The sequence below is a fragment of the Photinus pyralis genome, unplaced genomic scaffold, assembly GCF_008802855.1.
Source record: "Photinus pyralis isolate 1611_PpyrPB1 unplaced genomic scaffold, Ppyr1.3 Ppyr1.4_LG7, whole genome shotgun sequence".
NCBI classification, from domain to species: Eukaryota; Metazoa; Arthropoda; class Insecta; order Coleoptera; family Lampyridae; genus Photinus; species Photinus pyralis.
The window spans coordinates 7,905,546-7,931,863 of NW_022170738.1; the positions used below are offsets into that span (position 1 = coordinate 7,905,546).

The window sequence follows — 26,318 nt, forward strand, 5'->3', positions numbered from 1 at the left end:
TCGACAATTACAAAGGTGATGTACTCGTTTTATGTATCTCTACGTCTATTGCAGCCCTCTAATAATGATATGATCGTGTTCGATTATTTGCCAATTTAACTTTATTCTCGTACAGCATTGATTATTGTCATTTATAACACTTTCCAGATACACATTGCAGTTTTAATTATACTGGTCCTACTGGGAATTACTGACCGATTTACGTGTTTTATTTATATTTAGATACTGTCTGTTCCCTTAGGGGCGATACCCAATACAAGTATGCAGAACTACATTTTAATTTATAATTGAATTTATTGCAGCACATTTCGCTTTTGTTTACCTGATTATGTTACTGTGTATTTACAGGGTGCCTCGTCTGGGGGCGAGTGACGTACGTTAGGTGGTTGATTGTTACATATTGCACTTGGCATTGTGAATTAATTACTTGATACCAATGTTTGCCACGACATGTTCCTTTGTATTGTTGTAATGTGATAGTACTAAAAGTTATGCTCCTACTATTTATTTGAACTTTATGATTATTAATATTTGGCGGGGTGACTTGTTTCGAATATGTACTGTGCTATATTTGATACCGATAGTATATCTCGATTTGACGTAGCAGAGGCTGGCTAAAGTTCAGAACTGACATACGCAGAGATATATATTTTATGTACTGTTTTTTTTGTGTCTTCGAGGGAAGCCATCTTGTCAATGTTGCTAATCAATTCGTTTAGTCGATCCCTGTCACGTAGTGACCGAATATTGGTTTTGTGTGAGTCTTTGTTATGCCAGTGCAAATATGTCAACTGTCAACGCCTACATAAATTGTGTATATTTTGTTTATAATTTGGTATGCGTGCGAGTTTGCCGTCGGTTACTCTGTTATTTATGTTATGTCATGATTTGTCTTTTGATCGGTTATTGTCAGTACTCATGGTAGAGAGCCTGGAGTTCGGTAATTTATAACCCGGCATTTTAAGACTAGTGGGTTGGACTGGCCTTAGAGATGTATGAATGAAAGAGTTGGGGTCCCGCTAGTCGTACATGGGGCTCCCGGCTAAGCCCGGCCTCACTTGCGCAGGGATTCGCTAAAAGCGTGTGGCGTGTTCTCGTTGTGACCTTCCTATATGTGGAAGGCTCTTCTGAGAGGCCAACTCCTAGCGATTTCATACAATGCTGACATGTCGTGACCAGAGCAACTAAAGACTACTCGGTGTGAGATTTGGACTGGCCATCCAATATCCAAACCTATTATATGAATTTATTGTAATGTTTTAATGATGGTTTTTGTTATGTTTGTGTAATATTGATTCTTTAGGAATTCCAGTGGAGCCTGGGATTCGACATTGTATTGATGTACTTGATAACATGCATTTATGCCATTACAGACAACTAATTTTACTATAAAGTTCAATATTAATTTGTTGGCTGGGTTTTTTCTTGGTCAGTTCTTTTTTTCCCAGCCTATTTTTATATTTGTACTCGGTGAACTACCATTTTCTAAATTTAATCTTGCAATGCGAATTATTTGGATTAAATCTCTGTTTTTAAAGCATGTACTTGTTTTATTTGTATTCCTTACTTGATCCTCACTCCGACAGGCAACACATATCTTGTAGCGACTCTTAAAAACACAACGTAGTAAGTGGTCCTATTATTCGGTTATTCAAGTTAGGTAGCTTTGTCTAGACGATCACGTGCCATGGGGTTCAGTTAGTTTGGGAGGGAAAGTTTTGAATTTAAAACTTGAGTTGCGCAGTCTCTCGGGACTGGCCTGGGTACCACACACTACTTTCGCAGATATCCGGAAAAAAACGAAAGGAACAGATAGACGTAGGTATAGTATACTAGAGACTGAAATAAACATAAATAATTAAATAATAATTCCTTTAGGCATTTATTTTTTTCTTTTAAAAATAATATTTATAAAACATCACTAAAATACCTGCAACATTCTCTTCGCAAGGCACGTTTGCTTTTTGCTAATTAGGTATACCTACCTACACAAATTATATTTAACTAAAAAGTCTTAATTAGATTTTTAATTAGTATAATCATGCAAACAAAACGTTCATTACACAGGATTATTACACAATACGTTATCTCTGAAACAGTGATGAATGAATAGATAAGCTATCTATCTGGTCAAAAACATTGAGACAAGCTATTTTTTTCAACAGATGAATGTGATCGCGTGGTTAAAAAAGTAGCGCAGCATCGTTTTCTTGCGCTTGAAAAATGGATTTTTTAATTGGTGGCATTGCCGCTGTCGGTGCGGGTGTTTTTACCAATCCCTTGGAGGTGGTGAAAACCAGGATGCAGTTGCAAGGGGAGCTTGCAGCGCGAGGTCAATACACAGTGCACTATAAAAACATTTTCTCCGCAACTTACATGATTGCGAAACACGATGGGATTCTTGCTCTGCAAGCTGGTCTGGCTCCCGCTTTATGGTTTCAACTGGTGCTGAACGGAACACGTTTGGGTATGTTAAACCAATACGCGCCTACTGCCACCAAGAGTTTTTATTTTAGGGGCCTATCAACTTTTATGTGACAGGGGTTACACCACGAATAAGGAGGGAAAGATTGTATTTTACAAGTCGGTTATTGTCGGTGGATTGTGCGGCGTGCTTGGCGGTTATACCGGCAGTCCTCTCTATTTAGTCAAAACACACTTACAAGGTCAGGCCGCAAAGGAAATCGCATTTGGACACCAACACAACCATGAAGGCACCATGAAAGCATTAAGAAATATCTTCAAAACTCAGGGTGTTAGTCGACTTACCATCAAGTTCATTTAACTCAGGTCATTTTTCAGATCAAAGGTTTGTTTAGAGGTAGTTTTGCCTCTATACCAAGAAGCTTTATTGGCTCCACGTCACAACTGACGTCATTTGATTTTTGTAAACAATGGCTACTAAACTATCCCTCATTTCAAGACGCCCCTTTGACAACGGCGTTTACAGCCAGTATGATTAGCGGGATATCACTTAGTATAGGTATGACACCATTTGACTTGATCGCCACCAGATTATACAATCAAGGTAACTGTCGTCTTATTTGTACCTAATAATTTTTCAAACGCCTTCATCTTATATAGGGGTTGATGCAAATGGCAAGGGGCTATTGTACAACAGCTACCTGGACTGTGTTGGCAAAATTTGGAAGAGCGAGGGATTTTTAGGATTCTATAAAGGTATCGGACCAAGTTATGTTAGATTGGGACCACATACCGTGCTGTGTCTAGTTTTCTGGGATAAACTTAAAGATGTATATAAAAAGTTTTCTGATGATTAGTACTCGCTGTTTCATTACTTCATTACTTTCATTACAGATGTTCAGGAATAATAAATTGTGGGGCGTTCGATAAGTTGTCGTAGGTATATCAGAAACTGGCCAAGTAAATTGCGACGTTATTGTAGGTTTGATATTGGCAAGATATTTGAAGATCTGGGACATCCTGACAAAGGTTTTGAACATTTTCCCAGCGAAATGAGTCTTTTACGTAATAATATTGACATCAAGTCAAAACTGTTTTTGATTGAGATCGAGATGCCAGATCTTACCGAACGCAAAAGCATGTCTTGAAAACTGTAAAGAACAGAGGCAAGTAATCAGAGAAAGGGGAACTTGCTTGGAACTCGAAAGACGTATTCTAGGCATATGGTCCATTTGAACAAGTTCAAATCTTCTCCATTAAAAAAATGGGATTTCAAAATGTTTAAATTATAATTATCTTTGATGGCCGTTTGAGCACATAATGCCTTTAAACTATTAAACTATGTATAGCAGGGTATTGGATAATCGACTTATCCAATACACTAAAATGTGTACAGTGTACATCAAATGCCAATTGGGTATTTCTTGAACGTGCTGCATATCTATAGTGCAGCAGTAATACTTTATCTGGAAACCCAAGTTTTCCAAGATATCTAGGATAATTGTAGAGATTTTGCTAATGACGTAAACGGTGAGTTAAGTTGGCGCTGCGTTTAAAAAAAACTCGCCGAATAAACGACAAGCTAGCTCATGGATGTAGAAAAAAAAGAAAACATGAAAAACTTTACAGCGATGGTTCGTATTGAGCGTAATATTCGCCTTCGTTGGAACTTACCCAAAGTTGAGCGCCACCCAGCTTCTCTATTATCGACTCTCTCTGCATGAAACTGGGAAGCTACAAGGGAATACCCCAAATTGACGAAAGAAATATTAGTTTATTATAATATTAGTATCAGATCAAATCACCCCAAACTTAATGGACGTTCTCTAAATCTCTAAACGAAAATACTGCATGATTTTTTCAACTTTCACTTAACGCGTCAAATTGAAAGCGTGCTGCGGTACAATACCTAAGCGAAAGTAAAAATACGAAACTGTATTCTGACGCCTGCGGCCACTACAGAACCCTTAAAATTGTTACAGAAGTTGTGAAACAAAGTAATGGAATGTCAGTAAACAAAATTGTTACAGATGTTCGCGTTTGCGTTTACAGTTTTGCGTTTGCGGTTTGCGTTTTGCGCTCGCGTTTTGCATTTGCGATTGAGTTTTGCGATTGCGTTTTCGTTTCGCGGACTACTATAGTAAAAGAACTTTACTACAAAACTAACATACATCTAACTAGTGAATTACTAAGTTGTCTAGATGGCGTAAGGAATACTGAATAAAAAGTAACAATTGAAGATGATTTAAAGCCAGGTTAAGTAACAAAAAATCGCAGCCTAGTCAAGTGAAATCTAAATCGATATCAAACGGCAAGAAAATATGGACAAACGCGAACGCAAAACGTAATCGCAAACACAAGCGCAAACGCAGAAACGAAACGCAAATCTCAATCACAAACGCAAAACGCAAAAGTAAAACAGAAACCCAAAACTCAAACACATTCGCAAATTCAACCGAAAAGGCAAACGCAAAACGCAAACGCAAAATGCAAACACAAAACGCAATTTTGAGTTTTTTTTTTTTTGAGTTGGATCCATCGTTCCTCGAAATGGGGGTTGAAATATATTATGTTATCAAAACGCAAAACAAATGCAAAACGCATACACAAGAAAAATACAATTGCAAACTCAAAACGCATATGTAAAACAAAAACCCAAAGCGCAAACTTAAAAGAGAAACACAAAACGTAAACGAAATCGCAAACGTAAAGCGCAAATGTAAAACGCAAACGCTATGGGACCGCTAAATGCAAAAAACCAAAGCAAACGGTTTATTGTAAACAGCGAAGTAAATTTACGGAAACGATATGGATATGTACGAGTTACGGTTTATGAAATATTTACGTATACGTTCATTGTAAACGCACACTTAGAAAGATGCGTTAGGGAGCTGCATTACAATGCTGCGTTAGGACGCAAAATCCAAACTCAAAACGCAAACGCAAATCGAAACGCAATCTTAAAACGAAGACGCAATCTCAACGCGCTTTGGGTTTGTGTTTTGCGTTTACGTTTTGCGTTTGCGTTTTGAGTTTGGGTTTACAATGAACGTATACGTAAATATTTCATAAACCGTAACTCGTACATATCCATATCGTTTCCGTAAATTTACTTCGCTGTTTACAATAAACCGAAGATCATACTACAAGTAGTATGATATTTGACCGTACGTAACTTTGAAACATTTTCAACCTTTGCGACTATGCGCAAGACTTACATATCGCTTACATATACGTACGTAAAAATTACGTTCATTGTAAACACCTTCGTATGTTTTTATACAGTTCAACTTTGCGAAATTTTTACGTTTTATGTATTACTTACGTATACGTTCATTGTAAACGCACACTAACACAGTTTTCTAACGGAACGTCCTATCGTAGTGTTCTATCGCTGCTTCCAAACGCAGCTTACTACCGTAGCGTTCCAATGCAGCGTCCACGCGCAACGTTCTAGCGCACGGTCCTAACGCAGCGTTTTAACGCAGCATCTTAACGTAGCGTTCTAACGCACCGCCTCGCTACGTAGCACCGCGACAGCGCACCGCTACATTTAAGTTATAAGGGTAACCTTGAACTTCATATGCAAAGTGACGGTTATATAACACAAAATCCTATTTACAACGCTCGTCGCGCTCCTCGAATTTCCATCACTCCGCTTGTCTGTGCGCTAGGGCCCCTGCTTCGTGTTGTGCATAACTACTCCAAAGTTTAGCCGGCCTCGATTACAAGTGTGTTTTCCATGTTTTTATTATCGTACTTAAAGGTCGTGTAAGGATAACTTTGGAAAACCCGAACTGGTCTGATGACACACAACGGAAATTCCACACACCGAGATAGAATACAAGAAATAATTAGTTATATAATGTCAAAAGTTTAATTCTACGAGTAGGTTCCGAATATTTCACAAAAACTCATCGGAACAAGGTTGCGTTCCAACGGTGGACGCCAAGAGAAATACAATGCGTTGATTGACCCACCCAGTTGCATTCATTTTATTGAAAAATGTGTGAAGTCAGTGTCAACTATTTGGGTTACTATCTCTCAGAAGATACATGCTTCTCTTCGGCAAACAAAATACTTTTTGTTTAATTCAATCAAAGATGATGCCTCATATGCCTCTTTAATCAGAGATGGATGTGAGAATTTCCCACTCGATTATAAATTGGATTTAGGCCTATCTGAGGTCACAGGTCTCAGGTTAAAATTGAAAGTTCAGTAGTTCTTATTTTATTTTTTAACAATTGTGCATCCTCAGAATGGAAGAAAATTATTACGTATGTGCAGAGTTACATTTCTTGTTTACGAATTTATTTTAATGAAATTTCTGTGGAAGATGCTTCCTAAGCAAATTAAAATTGGTGTCAAAATAGACTGCGCATGCGCAAACAAAACATTCTGAAGTGTGAACCACTTTTTCTGAGGACTTTAGCTGAGGATGCTGCTTACAAAAGACAAGATGAAGACACGTCAAAAATGGATTGTATGCGCATTGCGCAGAACCAACTTTCTTGGCCATGGATTTTTCCGAAATTTTAACAAATAAATACCTAAAGGTTTGTGACCATTTTGTTTAACCGAAAACCGGGCCTAATTTTTTCGAAAAAGAGACTGTTAGGTATTGTGGAAATGCGTTTGGTGTACCGCCAAACCGTTTACTATCAATCAATCAATACTTTATTATCAATAAATAGTAGAACTATATAAGATTCGTCAAAGTGAAAACAACAAACTACAATTACATAGAAAGACAAACAAAACAAATTAAAATATATTAAACCTGAATATCACAGATCAATGGACTGGGATTGAAGAAACTCGTTCACTGAATAGAAGGCATTTGCTTTTAGATAATTGCTAATAACATTTTTTAGCTGAGTTATTGGTAATGATCGATATTTCAAAGGTATTTTGTTGTAAAATTTACTCCCATAGTAATTAATGCAATTTAGTGAAGTAGTTAGACGAACTTGATTTGTGCGTAAATTACCGATACTTCTCGTTACATATCGATGAGTAAAATCACTAGACTGATAAGACGAAATATTGTCAATAACATGTAAAATGCAATTTAAAATATAAATACATGGCAAAGTTAAGATACCGAGATCAATGAATTTGTACCTACAGCAAGCTCTATAATTAAGGTTAGATATTATTCGGATGGCACGTCTTTGAATTGAAAATATTCTTTTCATTCCTGCCGAATGCCCCCACGTTATAATCGCATAACTCATAATAGAATGAAAGCATCCATAATATGCACTGATTACTACATCAGTCGATACTGTAGATTTCAAACAACGTAGCAAATAACATGCTTTTGATAGCTTGATTGATAAGTGGTTACAATGGGCAAGCCAATTCAATTTGGGATCAATAAACACTCCTAAAAATTTAACTTGTGTGGGATTATTTTACTCCCTCCGTGCGTCTTAATGTAAAAATACATTTTTCACATTTGCTTTGGTTAATTTTTAATCTATTATTTACTATCCATTCTTCGACATCCCCCAAGATGCGTGTTTCATGATTCAGATCCTGACATCTTCTCAATAAAGTGGTGTCATCAGCATAAAGAATTATATCATTGGGATGAGTTAAAAAAGCTAAATCATTTATATATATTAAAAATAAAATCGGACCAAGTACCGACCCCTGTGGTACACCAGCAGTGATACTTTGATAATTTGATTGTGATTGATTGAAATATACATATTGAGTTCGAGCACTCAGATATGATTTCAATAGTGAAAGGCTATTACCAGAAAAGTTATATTTAGCTAGTTTGTTAATTAAAATGGAGTGATTAACACAATCAAATGCTTTAGTGAGGTCCAAGAAATTTGCAATACAGAAATCATTGGCCTCAAAACAGGTTAAAATATTATTTGTCAAATTTAATATGGCACTAGACGTAGATTTATTCGCACGAAATCCATATTGACTACAAGAAAGTAATTTGTTAGACTCAAAATAATGCATGATTTGAACTTTTAAAGCTTTTTCAAAAATTTTTGAGAAAACTGGTGGTATAGACAGTGGTCGGTAATTGGTCAGAAGATTTTCGTCACCACCTTTATGGAGTGGAACAACTTTAGAAACTTTTAACTGTTCAGGGTAAGTAGATTCACGTATACAGGCGTTTATTACTTTTGTTAATGGAACCAGAATAACATTCAGTACACCTTTTACTATGTTAGCGGTTAATTCAAAATGATCTTTACAACTACTGTTATTTATGCTTATAATGATATTTCGTAAATCATTGAATGTTAATTCACGAAAATCAAAGGATATCGAAGAATCAATATAACGATTAGTAAAATAACTAATTGGATCTTTCTTCTGATCCGCAAGTGAAGCACTTATTTCTTCAGCAATGTTAACAAAAAAATCATTAAATTGATCTGAAGTTAAATTAGAAGTTGGTTGCCAACTGTCAAAGCTACTTTGTTTTATTACTTGCCACATCGCTTTGGGTTTAGAGTTTGATGCTTTTATAAAGTGATCATTAGCCATAATTTTTGCCTTACTTAACTCTTGTTTATACAACTTTCTGTAAGTACTTACGAGAATCCGTGTATTTTCATTTTTAAACCTATTGTAGTTCCAATTAAGTACTCTAAGTACTTCACGCATATTCCTTAATCGCTCATTATACCAATTAACTGAGAAGCCACGTGATGTAGACTGCTTAACGATTCTTGTCGGAAAGCTAAAAATAAAAGTATTAATAAAAATGTTAAGAAATTGTGTAAATTTCTCTTCAGCTGGTATGTGACTATCATCAACAAATGACCAATCTGTGTTTTCGAGCATGTTGTACATTATCAGTTTACCGACAGCTGTGATGGGCCGACATATTTTGGAAGAATGTTTTTGTTCAGAGCTGCGAGCAGCAAAATAAACAATTTGTGCCAAGTGATCTGAGATATTCGGGTCAAAAACAGACGCATTGAAATTAAAATTACATTCAAAGTTTACAAAGATATTATCGAGACAACTTTGGTTTCTGGTGTTTTCATAAATTACAGGATATAATCCAAAGCTATGCAATAAGTCGGTGAGATAAACCGCTTGATTATCACTGGTATGAAACTTAACATTAAAATCACCACATAAAACAATAACATTTTTGGAAACATTTAGTTTCGAAAATAAGATAGTGAGAGTACGAATAAACACATTGAAATCGCCCAGTGGCGATCTATAAACAGTCAAAATAATCATATTGCTACGTTTAATAATTATGCCCGATATTTCACAGTCAACCTCTGCAGACAAAGTTTTAACAATGGGAATAGAATCACATTCTATATCCCGTTTGACCAGGATCATTACACCACCGTGTTTACGTACTTTCCTACAAAAGTGGGAAATTAGTCTAAAATCCGGAATGTTAACGAGATTGACGACACTTTCATTCAACCAATGTTCAGACAAGCACACTATATTTAAGTTTTTGTTCGTTTTTAAAATCACCTCTAACTCGAGAACTATCGCAATCGTCAAGAATCAAGATAAACAAAACAAAACGGTTCCAAGTGAGCACCACCATTGTAAATGTAATCAATAAGGGTCTTAAACGTTTTTGCTCTTTTTGTTGAATACGGTAAACCATAACTCATACAGGTGAATTGAAATAAATCTCCACCAGCTACCGTAAAAGACAAAAAAGGGTTTCGAATTTAAAGAAATGAATATGCTTAGCAAATACCAAGACCGTTAAGACAAAAAATCATCTAGAATAGAAAAAAATATTGGGGAGAGAGTAAGCATCTTTCTAAGTAATATTATAGTATTGACTTTCCGTGTGGAGTAAGAAATATAAAGAAGCGCAAATAGATACGCCACTAGTTAAAAGGCAGCGAGATATTTCAGTACCGCGGCGACTTACTAAAGAGTATTCGATTTCCGCAGTTGTAGTTTAGCGTTCGTGTTGTTGAGCGACGTCGCACGTCTACCACACTCATACCCCTCCCACTGATGACGGTGGGGTGCGGGAAGTTTCGGCGAGTGAGATGGGGAATATGTACGGCAATTTTACATTATAGTTTCGCCTCTTACTATTTACTATTTTTTACTCAACGTTTTCCTGTAATTAATAAAAGAAGGAAATCGAGGTATATAATAAAAATAAATACAGGGTGTCCATTATGTATGGAATATAGTAAATATCTCGATAAATATCGAATGTACCTATACAAAATGTTATGAATGTATGAAAGTTATTTCCCATAATAAGGCAGCATCACGATATAAGATTCTTACACCGTGGGCTGCATTCAGTTGTTTTTACTTCAGAAAACAAATGAGTAACGAAAAACAATTGCATTTTATTAAATGGCAGTTTTTTGCTCTTTTCGATGGTGTAACATATTAGTACCCTTATACAAGAAAATTAAAAAAAAAACTTATTATAATCACATCAATAACATTGATCTAGATATCCTACATCAAAATAAAACAAATGAACGTGTACGTTTCTTATCAAACCTTGAAGACAAAATGAAATTAGCAATAAAATGGTAACAAACGTACACATTCATTTGTTTTATTTGTACACATTCATTTGTTTTATTTGCTTAAATACAAAAGTTTCCGGTACGAATATCCGATTCAAACTCACAGACGTTTTCTTGGACTGTCAACGTGACTTACAGCGTGTTCTATCGCGGCTTCGTATGTAATTTTCTACGGTTCATCTTCAAACCAACTCGTCCCTACTACACTAATTTTTCCTAAACTTATGCCCATTGACAGATATAAATGAAGTCTGCGTGGACCCTCAGCTTATTTAATTTGAAGAGTTTCAGAAGTAACATAACACGACCAATTTCCAGTGTGTAATTCAAAACCGTAGCCAGACAATGAGGCAACAAATACGATTTAGAGCAAATACTCCATTGATAAACGTGTGAAGACTACGGAAGCTCACCGTTATTCCAATCGGCAAAATAAAAACTTGAACCTTTCATGCGTAATATTTGTTTGGGGGAATGTTTCGGAAACCTTCACTCTGTTTCAACTTACAAATTTTACTTCGGTATAATTCGACAGGAAAAAAATCAGATGTGCACATGCCCAGGCTGCGCAATCCCAACGTTCTTATTTACGGAGACGTTTACAGCTATGGCCTTTTAGAACGTGCTGATCAATGCGTGGAAAATGCAATTCTTATGGCGATGCGTTTCATTGAATGCTCACGCGAAGCTAATGTTTTTGTGAGGAGTATTGGGCTGGGATTTCGCCATCTGTGCTAATATAAACATGAAATACGGAAGCATGTTTTCCCTGTATTTGACATAGACGATATCCCAGTCTTAAAATTATCTGTCACTCGGTGGGGGTGCTGGGTGCATATTGTAATTTTAAAGTGAGGATAGCTGGAGTTGCAGGGGGTGAGTGCTAAAGGTAAGATAACCCTTCTCTAACTATCTAAAAATGTTTATCAGTTTTGAAACGAAAGACCTGTATATGTTCGTAAGGCACGCGCTATTTGAACGTTTTCTTATCATGTCGAAGGAGCAGGGTGCAAGGAAGCATGACTATTTCGGCAATCTTTGCTTTTTGACGTAGTGCACAGAACAATATTTCACAATACAGTCTATGAGACAAACAATATGCAATTTCTACGAACGAACGACATTGCGAATTTCGAAATTGCAAGGACATCTTAAGCAATAGGTATTATGATCTAAGTACGACATTGATTGATATTTCACAATTTATTGAACAAGCTCATTAAAACAAACCACTTATAATAGTGTGAATTCCGTTAAAAATAATCTCAATGATATTTACACAGCAATCTACCATCAAATAAAAGAATTATGATTTTAAATCTTTCTCTACAGGATTGGGATTCAGTGTAGGTACCTACACTACCTACTTTGAAAAACTGCATGTTCAGGGATTTTCTGTGATTACAACAGATTTTACCAGTCAAAACCGATAATCGCACGCGTCGAGTTCAGCCTGAGAACACACATCAAAGTACATTAAGTTTAATAAAATCAAATGACCCACATAACGGTCAAATTAATGCAAGAGGTAGCAGATGTTCCAATTAATTACCGAATAAGTAATTAGCACTCAATCAACAAACAGTTCGCGGGACTACAGGAAGGATGGCACCTAATTTAGTTGTAGGTCATACTATCAAATTCATAGAAGAAAATTAAAAGAATAATAAATTGCTTAACTGGCGTAATTCCCCGACAGTAAAACTAATAGGTCTCTAAAACGATATCAATCTAATCTTAGTAGGTAACTACCCTAGACTGGATAGGAATCACGCCACGATTGAAAAGCATCAACAAATCTTATCAAAGGGATTACACACATATCTTTGTTATATAGCTATTTAAATCTGTATATTTTTAAAGTCGAGATACGCATAAATAAAAAATTCGGGATTTTAATGAGATCTTATGAAACGTTAATATCATCGATCATATGTTTCTTCAATGGCATATTTCAGTAAGTACACATCCATGTACGTAAGTTCCTTTACGTCAAATTACAAAATATATTTATAACTACAGATGTATACATTCTTACAATAATACGTAATGTAACTTTTTGCCTGAGTGGACGCAGAAATGGAGGACAAAAATAAGACGAATGACGAAGGGGCTTCTGACGGTAACGTCAACGTAAATACCACTTGACGTGAATCAAGCTCAAGCCGATCTCTTGAAAGATGAAGATAGGACCTTATCAATGTTGAAGGAAAAGTCAACGTTTCGCCCATCATCTACTTTATTGTTATTTTGTTTCTTGTCTTGTTCTGATGGAGCAAGCCCCTTACAAAAGTGAGCGAAACGTTACGTCTTTTTTATTACACGACGGATACACGTTAAATCGAATTCAAATTCCCTTTCGCACGGCTAAAATTTTTCCGGAGAAATCTAATCCGCTTTCGGGTTTTACACTTTTTTAACCGTATGTTTTGCGGAAAAACTTCCGTGATGATACTGATATTGATAAAAAATACACGAAAAAAAGTTCCGGACTACTTATTTATATATACCTACAACTCGAATTTTGCTTTTGACCTGAACTCTACGACGGCCAAAACCCAAATCTCTCCAAAAACTCTCCTCTAGATTAATCCCTACCTATCTATTTAATTTACAAAACACCCACAAAATAGCGCCGAGCAGTTAAATGAGCCATCTTTGATCACGAATTCGTCCATCTCAACGAAGCACGATCGCGCTACCGCTATTAATCAACCCCGCGACTTTTTAAATTTTGCATTCTCCAAGGATTTGTAGTTTAATTAAAGGTTCCCGCTACAGCTTTCTAGGAAATTCAGCTATTAGGGATTTTGCTCAACAAATAGAAAACACTAATGGACCGTATATATTCTTTGAATCAGATAAAATTCTCTGGTGAAAAATTTCCTCGAAAATTCCCGACTGTAAGAAAAAAAACAAATAAAAACGTTCGCAGTTTACGTACCACAGGTAGGTAGACTTCTCAATGGAAAAGACTGGAAGTCAATATCTGCCATGAGCCGCCTGAGGTAGTAAAGGGGACGTTTTACCTCCTGACATTATAAGCTTTCGTTTGACACCCATGTGCATAGATAGTAGAAGTTGTACAATATGCCGGACGTGCGGACGGACAGTCGAACAAAGCTTAGACATAGGGCATTTTCCATTTTTGATTCTGATTATTTGTATACTTGGCAACTGTGGCAACTATACAATTTTTAATATGAGTCGGGTCTAAATTGTGACAAAATATCAATGTTGCTATGGAAAGCCAGAAGTTATCTAGTTTAAATAGATTCCTCTAGGCTCTTTGAATTTTCTCATAACTAAGATACGAGGGCGTAAGTGGTGGACGTAATGAGTCTTTCCTGTTTTACGAATTTTGAGAATGCAAGAATTCTTTGTAACGCATTAGAGTGGTCTAAATACGTACCATTCATTAGTAAATTATACATTTTTACCTTTGCTATTGGTGATCAGCTTAGCAATGGGAAGTTCTGTTGGATGTTTTAATTAAATATTGTTTGGCTTCAGCACCTATAATAACGATGGGTCGCTCTGTAATCTGCATTTCAATTATTTTTAACGTTAAAAGTTACATGTTACATGTTAGAAGACTGGATTTATACATCTGGAAATAAATGCGTAGGATTTGTAAAAGTTTATCTCCGGTCGTAGATTAGAAGTTTTGTTATCGCGGCGTAAGATAATTAGTTTCAAGATAAGACAACGCAGGTGCAGTTTTAATCGTGGCCCTTTTGGTGTGGGACGTCAATAATGATTGTTTGGTGGTGGACAGGTTCTTTGGTTTTGGTTTCTAAGGCCTTAAAACGCTGCCGTATTTAAACAAGTATAAATTGTGCACAACTCTTGTGCAGATAAAGCGCATTTTTTAACCGAAATAGCTTTTGTTTTGACATCAGCAATGGATATATTTCTTGCAGACGTTTCCATCGCCCTTTGTGAGTACCCTCTTCCGACGATCCGTTCTTGTGGTATAAGGGAATATACCCGATCACGATAAGAGGTCGAGGAGGAGGGCTATGGTTGGTAGAAATTAATTCCTTTCGTTGAGACCTTTCATTAGAGTACCATGAAAGATAAAACTAGTTCCACTCCCCCCTCCCTCTCCACCCCGTACTTTGATAAGAGGACAGAGAGAAGGGCAGTAGTTGGTAGAAAACGGTTCCTTTCGTTGAGGCCTTTAATTAGAATACAATGAGAGATAAAATTAATTTTTGGCACCACTAAAGGCATGCATATGCAAAATCTGAGACCAATTGGTTGTCGTATATAAAAGTTATGCATGTTTTACTTTCAAAAACCGCATCTCAGGAAATAATTCGTGGGGGAGCCCTCCTTTTAGACAGCGAGACCATTTCCCTAGAAGTAGTTCAAAAGGGCAGAAGTGGGTCCGGACTGACGGACGGACGGACGGACAAAACGCAAACAATAGCACAATTTTTTTAATTCTTAAAAAATGCGTCAATCTTGTTTAATTGTAAAGTTTTGCAGGAGAAAGTTAGTTGTGCAATAAGAGATTTATCTAATACCTATGTACGTCGTAATAAAAGTGAATATAAGTCGTATTAAAGAAGTGAAGTAGTTGTTTCCGAGTAACCATTAAATTGGAGCTTTTGCTTTATCAAAAAGCTAAATTTTTCATCAGTAATTATAACGAACCCAGTGTCTAAATCGAGATTCGAGTGCTATAATTGAAATCGGGAAGTGAAGGAAGCATTTTCAACGTGTTTAATCTCAGTGGCAGCGGCGCATGTGGCAAAAAAGAAAAAAAAATTCGTGCAACTTCCTTTCACTAAAATATGTATAAGAAAATACCCCAGGCCCGCAAACTTGCCTCAAATAATTACATGAAGCGCGGAAGCGTTTTTTTATAGTGATTTTTTTTATTGAAGAAACAGCTGGAGCAACGATGGACATTGAATGTTCGGGAGAGAAAATTTAGAAATCCCTCGTAATTATTATTTCCGCAAATAAAGATCAATTTGAAATTTGTATGTACACGAAAGGATGAGTTATCTGTTTGTTTAAATGGTTTTTGAATTTTCCCATAACCATGTCACGATTGCGTAAGTCGACGGACGTAATTGGGGCTTTCCTGTTTTACGAATTTTGGGAATGTAATAATTATTCACAGTAACGCATTATAGATTTAGACTAAATAGGTACATCGTTAATTAGTATGTACTTTCATTTGGTATCAGCGATCATTTAGCAAGGGGATTTTTTCTTGAAATTATTAATTGAAGAATTAGCTTTGAAGCTTAAAAGGGGGAAAGGAACGAGCCTTTTTACGGACGCCGGGGTCTTTGAGCGATATGGACATCGAGACATCTATACGCTTACCCAAGTGATTCCAGTTCATATTCACAATGAAATGTCAACAAAACCGTATCGTCCATTGAACACCAGCAATGTTTTCATTATCTTTGAACGGTAATTAATAGGTAGGTATTTTGTTCGAGAGAGAAAGTTGTTACTCAACGGTACTTGTATTTTTATTTACTTCAGCGACCTTTCATATGTTCTAAATGATGATCTGTATTGTAAAGAAGCGTTTGCGGCCCTATAAACCTTTAGTTATAAAATAAGCCAAAGGATTAGCGCCATCCGGAACACCCTGTATAGAAAATCCCTACAGAAATACATACGGACGTCGGTCTTGCGGTCACCAGACACATATCCAGAATTCAAAATCTTTTATACCATAAAGATCTAAAAGTGAGAGAGTGACGGACTAATTGACGAATGACCGGTTCAATGCAACATCGATTTTTTTATTTATTAGGAATTTTTAATGTATAGAAGAGGTCAAAGTAGGCTCTTTCATATGAAATTTTATCTACCAAAAAACTAACCAGTTTTTCCCAGGCCCAAACTATATGAAACTGTCACCGGTAGAAACAGTGTTTGACTTTTTAATATTTTTTAAAAATATACAATGAGGACATAAAGTCCACCGTCCCCCCCAAATGGTGACCAATTTTATAATTTGATTTCTTGATCCGTAGTTTCCGGCGGCGGTTGGTAATTTTCTTATTTATAGAGATATTTTTTTTAAATTTTAACAACAGCGGAAACTGCGCAATATCAACTTCTTATTTATAGATATTTTTTAAGTTTAACCAAAGATTCCATGAGGAAAGGCAAACATATCGCATATTTTAAACATTAGGTGTGCGCAGACTGCACTTCTTTGTACACATAAATAGTCCGTTACATGGCCTTTCGAGAAGTATTGATCAATTCATGGAAAATGCATTCAAGGTAGACGCCGTAAGGCTTTTACCTTTAAATTTAACATTTGACCACCACCTCAGTGAAACACTCCAGAGCATCCTAAGCAACCAGATCTACGATGTAATAAACTTTCTGAAATCAACAAACTTGTACAAGTGCATCTAATGTAAATCCCTGTATTTACCTGTACTCGCTATATACGTGTCAATGGCCTTGCTGTCGAGACACAATAATAAATTTAAAAAAAAAAAAAAATTTTAGTAGCTGGATTATTGTCGTTCTAAAAAAAACGTGCTTGCGAATGGAACAAATGTTTTCAAATTCTAAAAAGTGCTCACATGACACACTATTCCATTAAAAAAATAATTCAAAATTATGCGAAGCTGCCATTTTGACATATCAAGTTGTCTGTTTCAACTCAAAAATGTTGTGTCCTCACTGTATATATCACTATTAATATACGAGGGGACATTTTTATGTATATCTGCTTAGCCATGAAATCAATAACGGACCTCAATAATTTTTAACTATCAGACCAAAAAACGCATTGTTCTGTCGGAAAATTGAAAACTACGGTTTCTGAGGTGGTAAGGGGACTTTATTAATTGAATACGTGAAAAAGCAAATAGCGGCGATGTTTATAAAGAGATTCTTAAAATCTTTAATTCGAAAGAAAAGGCCCCAGAAATTTGCCGATTAGATCATAGGTATACAGCTGGACAATTGCAGAGCGCACAGGGTTCAAACAATAAGACAAGTTATCGATGAACATGACTTTCAGGAGTTGAGTCCGAATTTAGCACCCTTCGATTGGCATCCTTTCGTCAAATTCAAATAGACTTACGAGACAAGATTTGCCTCTGACGCTGACCTGAAAAATGTTTCATGATCTTCATTGGTTCAAATTCGTGGTTCATCAATGGGATCTCAGTAATGGTGAGATACAGTGTAGGTTAAATGGGGGCAAAAGCTGTCCCTTTTTGTGACTAAATAAAGTCATTTGAAATTTTTACGTATGAGATTACCGAAAAACTGAAAATATCAAATTTCGTTTTCATTTTCCCAAGCGTATTAAACGGTAGGAAATGGGCGGAAATTCTTTGGGCGCTTTTCTCGGAAAATCTGAATCTGTTATCAGAATTTCCATAACACGCTAGATGTAAAAGCTATATGCTACTTTCTTATTTCTTATGGACGCCATATACGATTTTTAAAGGTTGAGGTGGAGAACAAAAAATTCATTTGCTATCACAGCCATGTTGATGCAGCAAGATCTTGTTACCCGTGCATTGATTTTGAATTTTTCTGGTAAATTTATGTAAAATCCATAGTGTGACACGTCATTATTATGTATTACTCTCTCTCCGTAAATCTCATTCCGTAAAAATTCAATATGGCGTCCATAAGAAATAAAAAAGTAACTATCCTGTAGTTTCTAGACCCAGCGTGTTGTAAAAATTCTGATAACAAATTAAAATTCTCCGAAAAAAGTGACTAAGAAGATGCTAACGAAAACCTTCCATTTCCTACCGTTTAAACTAGAGAAAATGAAAACGAAGTTTTCAATTTTTCAGTGATGTCTCAGATAAGTTCAGATTTTTCAAAAAATGGGTTTTTTTGTCACAAAAAGAGGCAAATTTGCCCCCATTTAACCTACATTGTATTCCTCGCCGTGACGGAGGTCCCAATGGTGAGCCACGAATTTGAACCACCCTGAACATGTGTGGAAAAATAAATTTTGTTTTGCCTTAAACTCTTTTTTTTTATATCTACAATAGGGAGATTACATCGAAGTATCCCTCACATTTTTGAAGAGAAAAATGTCTCGATGAAAGAAAATGACCGCAACAAAAAATTTTGCTCTTCGGCGCTCCAGGCAGAACTATAAACAAAATAAAATTACATACACCTGTAATTGATCGTTTGCCCAACGAACTGGGGAAAATTTTGAAAATCTTCGATCCAAAGTGTGTGCTTTCCCCAGCAACAATGCAATTTTAATATGCATAAATACTCCTGGGTACTGGGTAGTAAATAGGTAAAATGTTAAATGTTGTTATCGAACCATGTTTGCTGCCATTTTTGGGACAAGTGACCTAGAAAATATTTTTACTCCAAACTCAGGACCATCCCAGCATAGAAAGTAATTCGACAACTTTTAAGATCTGATAAAACCACCTATTTTTGAGACCGTGCTAAAAATAATTCAATTACATAATTATTGATTGTTTATATTTTTTAAATGTACCACTAAACCACGGCAAAGAGATTTTTACATATAACATAATCCCAAGATTTATAATTTCACAACAAAATGTTTAAAGCGAAGTTTAAAGTGTAAGTTACGCCAATGATTAGACCGTTATTTCTTTAAATAAATTTGTTATCCGATAACATTATAATCCGCCATTTAAGAAAAATTATTGATTAAGACCTTATTTTTTTCAAAATTTTCATTCAGTCATGGAATACTTCCACATAGTAAGAGAGTAAATACGGATACATATTAAAAAAATTAACTTATCGTTTACGTTATCTTTTAAGGTCAATGCATTAGAGTATATTTATAATGTTAAATTGCTAAAAAAATCGACAGCTTCACCACAACATTCCACGGATTTTCTAATTTTTATTTAATTACGTACCAATAATTGGAAGCAACGATTATGCCCCTCTTTCTGCAATCACAAATGACGTCCGATTTGTGTCCGACAAGTAGGTATAAACATCACTCAAATATCGAGCAGTTCCAGTTGAGTTTTCCCGTGTTTAGTGCAGAGATGAAAATTTACATTGTCAATTACCATATCGTTAAAGTCAACGTTAAACTTTAGGGGATAACCCACTGCAAATACAGTAAGTTTAAATTTTGTAATATGAATGTGTGCAAAAACGGTTGTTGATTGAATAACTAGCGTCAATTTGGAAAGTTCAATAATTCACATGAGGGATTTTCCAGCCTGATTCAATTTATCTGATTGAGGAATGAATGACCCTAACCCCGTTGAACATATATAGCTAAATAAAAAGCTAAAATAAACATTTCACTCTTAGAATTCACACTGCTAAGCAAGTAGTTCATTTTATCACCCCCTGGTATATTAGCGTATTGCTATTTGGATTATTTTAACCGATTTTCATCGTGCAGTAAAAATGGATTTTGTTATTGGAGGCCTCGCTGCAGTTGGTTCCGGTTTTTTCACAAACCCGTTGGAGTTGGTGAAAACGAGGATGCAAATTCAAGGGGAGTTGGCGACAAGAGGCCAATATGTAGTGCAGTACAGGAATTTTTTTAACGCCGGTATGGTAATTGCGAAACACGATGGAATTTTAGCACTTCAGGCTGGACTAGTTCCAGCCCAATGGTTTCAGTTCATCCTAAATGGAATTCGCTTAGGTAAAACCCTCTTTCCCGCTGAAATTTTTTACTAATAGAAATCGTAGGTCTGTTTCAGACATTAAGCGATAAAGGCTTTACAAAGAATAAAAATGGAGAAACAGTATTACATAGAACAATATTGCTGGGAGGAGTTTGCGGATCTCTCGGCGCGGTTGTTGGCAGTCCATTATATTTAATCAAGACTCATTTACAAACACAAGCCGCCCAACAAATTTCTTTTGGACATCAGCACAACCACGATGGTACAATAGACGCGTTCAGAAATATCTATAGACAACAAGGGGTGAGTAACTTGCAAAATAAGATTGGATAATCAACTAACACGCGCTCGGATTGCAGATAAAAGGTTTATTCAGAGGTACAGCGTCGGCGATCCCAAGAAATTTCGTTGGATCAACCTCGCAACTGACCAGCTTTGAGTATTGCAAAAATTGGCTAAAGCGACATCCCCTGTATTACAATTCGCCACTGCTTACAACGTTTACCGCTAGCTTTATTGGAGGTTTTATCGCAACGACATTCATTACACCTTTCGACTTAATATCGACGAGATTATACAATCAAGGTGTCGATACCAAAGGTCGCGGTTTATTATACAAAGGTTACTTGGACTGCGTGTTGAAAATCGTTAAAACCGAAGGAATTTTCGGGATGTATAAAGGATTTTGGGCGGGATACGTACGACTTGGGCCCCATACGGTATTATCGTTGGTGTTTTGGGATCAGCTCAAGTGGTGCTACAAAAATTACAGTTTCCACGCGCAACCCGCGCTTCATCTTGCTTAGTATTATTTGCAACCACCTTCATCGACTCATTTTTGTAATTTATATCATCAAATTCATTCAATCAGGTTAAATTTTGACTAAATTAAATAGAAAACGTAAGTTATTAGTAAACGTGTGATATATGTTGTGTGATTTGATTGCCGCCAAACACGGCATTTGATGTGTAGAAGGAGAAGAGTAAATAAAAACATATTTTTAAGTACTTAATCTGAAATATTCTATACCTAATCACTTTAACGCTAGATGATTCATACAAATTTAAATGCGATTATTTACGCAAGACTTGGAGCTGAATTAAACCGCTTTACGGCCGATTTTAAAACGGACTTGAGGACTTGAGCATTAAATATAAGTACACAAGTAAAGATAAGACTTGGCTAATAAAGAATCGATTATTTCATTCAAAAGCCAGTGTCCTTTGCGTACATACAGCGTGGTCCATTGGGAGCATATGATGACGGCGGATGACCCGTGTAGATTCACGTGACACCTAAAGAGCTGTTACCTTAAAATTTACTAAAACAAAACCTAATAGGTACGTAAGTATTTATTATGCGCTATTTTACGTCCAAGAAGATATTTTAGCACTAGTGCCCACTTGTACTCAGTGCCGTAGGCCCAAATGGCGCCTAGGGCAAGTATTAAAATTGCGCCTCCCAGGCCACCTTTCGTAAATTACCTTAATATAAAACAAGATATGAAGAAACGCATACGATTTTCAGTGGGGGAATCTTTTGTGCACCGCTCGAATTCGGAAACACGACTTTTAATCCTGCTCATATTCAACAGCACTTGAACTTATAGAAATCGATTGGCGAAGGTTTGATATGGCTCTCTCTGTTCTCGAGTTTCGAAAAATTTCCCCTAAAAAGCAGATAATATGACCTGGGGAGAACTTACGCTATGGACGAACAGTAAGTGTTGGAGTCGCACGCTATGAGTGAATAGTAGAACCAGAAAGTGTTCTTCGCAATGAGGAACAGAAGTCGACTGAATTTTGTGGTCATCGTGTTTCATTCCTCCGATACCGTGACTACAGAGACGTCGGAGGCGGGCTGCTCATCAGGCTTGCTTTAAGCTTAAATAACAATCGGTCAGCCGAGATTAATTAAAACATGCAAAATAAACTACACGCGAAATGTAGTATTCGAAGGAACAAGTGCCTCCTATATCGGCACCCCTTGCGTCCGCCATTCATTCCATGGGATTGTTGATATGTCGTTTATTGTGGTTTATCATGACTTTTAAATTTAATAATTGGCGATTTTAGCGCCTCCTTCTTGAACGGCGCCCAGGGCCATTCCCATATACTTCCCAAAACCAAGGGGAAAAGAGAACAGCAAGTGAAAGGAAGAGCAACACCCACTTGTGTGTGCGAGTGGAAGTGGTACTCTAATGAAAGGTCTCAACTAAAGGAATTAATTTCTGCCAACCATAGTCCTCGTTCCTTCTCGACTCCGTATCGTGATCCGATATATTCCCTCATATCTCCAGAATGGATTGTCGGAAGAGGGTACTCACAACGGGCGGTTGAGACGTCTGGAAGAAATATATGTGTAGAGTGTTGATGTCAAAACTTTAAGACCGAATATCTCGAAAACGGTGTGTCGGAGGAAAGTACTCTCAAAGAGCAAAATGAATAGACTGGACGAGACATATTGGTGAAGTCAAAGCAAATACCTTGAGAACGAAGTGTCGGAAGAGGTACTCATAAAAGGCAAGTGGAACGTCGCAGGACGAGACATAAAATGAACATAATCAAATCAAAAAGGTAAGAGGGTTTAAGAATGTGCGAAGATTCCAATAGATGAAACTACTGCTAAAGAAAAAGAAAATAGGAAAACGCGGGCAGTTGACAGAGGTGAAACGAACGCGCAAGCTAAACAGAAGTTTCAATCAAACCTAAAAAATATGTTTTTCTATTTCGGTGTCACAATGATGATTTTGTACAACTGTTTTCGGCCGAAAACAGTTGTACAAAGACAGTGATTATGTCGTTTTTTTTGGTAACTCATCTGCATCTCTTAAGTTGGCAGTTACTAGTTAGTACAAGTATGTACTCAATACTTCCATGTTTGAACTTCAAAATGTCAGTCTTACAACGCTGCCAACCTAAAACTTTACGGCATAAAAAGTGTTCCCAACATAAAACATGTTAGTTCTAATGTTCCCTTTAGTTTCTGATAATGATTTTTTTAATTAAATTAAAGCACCGAAATAGAAAAAATAGTATGAAAAACGCGTGTTACAATGCTTTTTGTAATACTCCTATCTTGCGGACACTCGTGGCTACGCTTCGCGTCGCCACTCGTGCCACAAGATAGTCGTATTACAATAGGTCGCATTGTAACACTTGTCCTTCAATATACTATTATGCCGGATAATAATGTACGTACTTTAATTTTGTGTATTATTTTTTTCCTATAATTTATTTTTTATTTATTTATGTTAGAAACCTTAAAAACCGAAAAAAAATGGAACCAGAACCACAAATTACTTAAGGCACAGAACCCGAACGGGTAGATGCTGCTCGAATAGTGCGGAACCGAAACTTGTATTTCATATAGATTTTACTTCCAACCCCCGATTTAAAAGGTAGTTCAAAAGACCGCGGACACCGCGCGGCGATTCGTTGTGGTTAGGATCGGGAATCTGGACCGGTTCCGGTTCTAAAAATAACTGCAGTTCCAGTTGTGATAAAATCCACCCTTATGGTTAGGCAACACACCTTTACATCTGAAACAAAAATATGATATGCTCTGTATATAACCAATCGACCGTTTTGCGCAGGTGCCGAATACTAGAGGATTTTCGCAACGAAGCTAGGGAAAAAAGAGCGTGGCCATGGCGGAAGAAAGAAGATGGCGACGTGGTCGGCGGAAGCATATACAGTGAGTTTTTTTTTAAATGCGAACATAGGAGTTTGCATGCAATGTAATTTCCCTATGTTCGATTTTAAAAAAAACACATCAATCTATGAGGTGTGCGCGGTTCACATTCTCAAATCGCGCAACTTGTGTGACTATGAACAGCAACTCTATAGTCTTTATGATGAAGAGCACTCGGCAAGATTTTTTTAAAGAAGCCATGTGAGGCCATGGCAACTTTAGGATACATTTTTCTTAAACTTACGATAACTTGACCTCACAATTCATTGTGAACCAACCTTCAATTATTTGTAGGTCATGTGCACCTAGTATTCTACTAATTTGATTTATTCAATACATAAATGAAGAAAATAAGAAAATAAATACCGAAAACAATTACAATAAATGTTCGAAGTGTCCTCCTTGACATTCTAAGCAATAACCTAACCGATTTCGTAATTAAATTTGACGGCGGAATTTTTAAAGATGTGACAGCTGTCAATTGTATCTACTACTCATTTGAACTACTCAATAGATTGACGTGTTTTTTTTTAAATCGAACATAGGGAAATTACATTACATGCAAATTCCTATGTTCGCATTTAAAAAAAATTCACTGTATATAACCATAGTGTAAGAATAGCACTAAGATATAACGGAAGGCACCACGCGTTCCCGGTTTTTATTCTTGATTATTTTTGGTTGTGGTGTTTTGAAGGTGTAATTACAAGTAGCATAGTGTAATTCTTTACACTAAGCAAGTAGTAACCATATACAGTGAATTTTTTTAAAATGCGAACATAGGAGTTTGCACGCAATGTAATTTCCCTATGTTCGATTTTTTAAAAAAAACACATCAATCTATGAGGTGTGCGCGGTTCACATTCCCAAATCGTACAACTTGTGTGACTATGAACAGCAACTGATAGTCTTTATGATGAAGAGCACTCGGTAAGATTTTTTTAAATAAGCCGTGTGAGGCCATAGCAACTTTAGGATAAATTTTCTTAAACTTACGATAACTTGACTTCACATGGCACGCGCTGACATCGCAATTCATTGTGAACCAACCTTCAATTATTTGTAGGTCATGTGCACCTAGTATTCTACTAATTTGATTTATTCAATACATAAATGAAGAAAATAAGAAAATAAATACCGAAAACAATTACAATAAATTTTGGAAGTGTCCTCCTTGGCATTCTAAGCAATAACCTAACGGATTTCGTAATTAAATTGGACGGCGGTATTTTCAAAAATGTGACAGCTGTCAATTGTATCTACTACTCATTTGAACTACTCAATAGATTGATGTGTTTTTTTAAAAATCGAACATAGGGAAATTACATTGCATGCAAACTCCTATGTTCGCATTAAAAAAAAATTCACTGTATATATGTCGTAGTCTTTTAATGAAATCCGTCATTTCACGAAAAGCCTAGTCATTTATATGAAACTGTGGCACAGTGTACTTTCCAGGGCCAAGCGATTGGATTCCGTTCCCATTGGAAATCGATAAATGGTATCCTTATCGATCTAGAAGGGGAAGGGAAATTACCCCACACGTACAAATTTTCAGAGTTTCACTAAATGACTAGGCCTCGAACTAGGCGTTTCGTGAAATGACGGATTTCACTAAAAGACTACGACATATATATAATAACCATTTTATTCTTTCTTGTACTAACTATTAATCATTGCGAATTTGTTTCCACAATTTGATATTATTTACATTTTGCTGATTTTGCATAAACTGCGATATCTAAATATGGCGTACTCCATGCTTTTGTTTTTGAGTACTTACCGTTAGATGAATCGTGTTTTTTATACCTACTGTACAGGTGATTATGCCATTATTTTGTTTTATTTCTGTATTCACGAGGAGTTGATTATCAGTGCGATGTTGATCGATTGAATCTAACTATTGCGTGAGGGAAGTACCTAATACAGTTTGATTGTTCGCTGTATCTGTTACTTTCTTATTCGTGGCGCGCTGCAGTTCTTGTGCGTTAGTTATACGAAGTGGGGCTCTCTTATTTGATGTTTCGATGTTTGTGTGTGCGAGTGGTTCAT

General features: G+C 36.3%; 2 protein-coding genes across 3 annotated transcripts; both read left to right on the plus strand.

Moving 5' to 3' along the window:
• The first annotated feature begins 2,115 nt into the window (after positions 1-2,115).
• Positions 2,116-3,283, plus strand: LOC116175787 (solute carrier family 25 member 35-like). The gene is made up of 4 exons (XM_031494086.1): positions 2,116-2,467; positions 2,517-2,755; positions 2,803-3,028; positions 3,085-3,283. Exons 1-4 carry the CDS (start codon positions 2,224-2,226, stop codon positions 3,279-3,281), a joined length of 906 nt encoding a protein of 301 aa, XP_031349946.1. The 5' UTR covers positions 2,116-2,223; the 3' UTR covers positions 3,282-3,283.
• Positions 3,284-19,899: 16,616 nt separating this feature from the next.
• Positions 19,900-21,502, plus strand: LOC116175785 (solute carrier family 25 member 35-like). Of its 2 annotated transcripts, none has more exons than XM_031494082.1 (4): positions 19,900-20,048; positions 20,341-20,589; positions 20,637-20,875; positions 20,932-21,502. In XM_031494082.1, exons 2-4 carry the CDS (start codon positions 20,346-20,348, stop codon positions 21,376-21,378), a joined length of 930 nt encoding a protein of 309 aa, XP_031349942.1. In that variant the 5' UTR covers positions 19,900-20,048; positions 20,341-20,345; the 3' UTR covers positions 21,379-21,502. The 2 variants fall into 2 exon arrangements, with proteins under 2 accessions (XP_031349942.1, XP_031349943.1); XM_031494083.1 differs by having other exon boundaries at positions 19,908-20,048; positions 20,247-20,589.
• Positions 21,503-26,318: the final 4,816 nt, after the last annotated feature.

What these genes read in the sequence shown, in the direction of transcription:
- LOC116175787 (XM_031494086.1), top strand. Translation starts at nt 2,224, where the DNA reads ATGGATTTTTTAATTGGTGGCATTGCCGCTGTCGGTGCGGGTGTTTTT. An exon ending in GCTGAACGGAACACGTTTGG is followed by an intron (nt 2,468 to 2,516) that starts GTATGTTAAACC and finishes TTTTTATTTTAG; the next exon opens with GGGCCTATCAACTTTTATGT. An exon ending in ATATCTTCAAAACTCAGGGT is followed by an intron (nt 2,756 to 2,802) that starts GTTAGTCGACTT and finishes GTCATTTTTCAG; the next exon opens with ATCAAAGGTTTGTTTAGAGG.
- LOC116175785 (XM_031494082.1), top strand. Translation starts at nt 20,346, where the DNA reads ATGGATTTTGTTATTGGAGGCCTCGCTGCAGTTGGTTCCGGTTTTTTC. An exon ending in CCTAAATGGAATTCGCTTAG is followed by an intron (nt 20,590 to 20,636) that starts GTAAAACCCTCT and finishes TAGAAATCGTAG; the next exon opens with GTCTGTTTCAGACATTAAGC. An exon ending in ATATCTATAGACAACAAGGG is followed by an intron (nt 20,876 to 20,931) that starts GTGAGTAACTTG and finishes CTCGGATTGCAG; the next exon opens with ATAAAAGGTTTATTCAGAGG.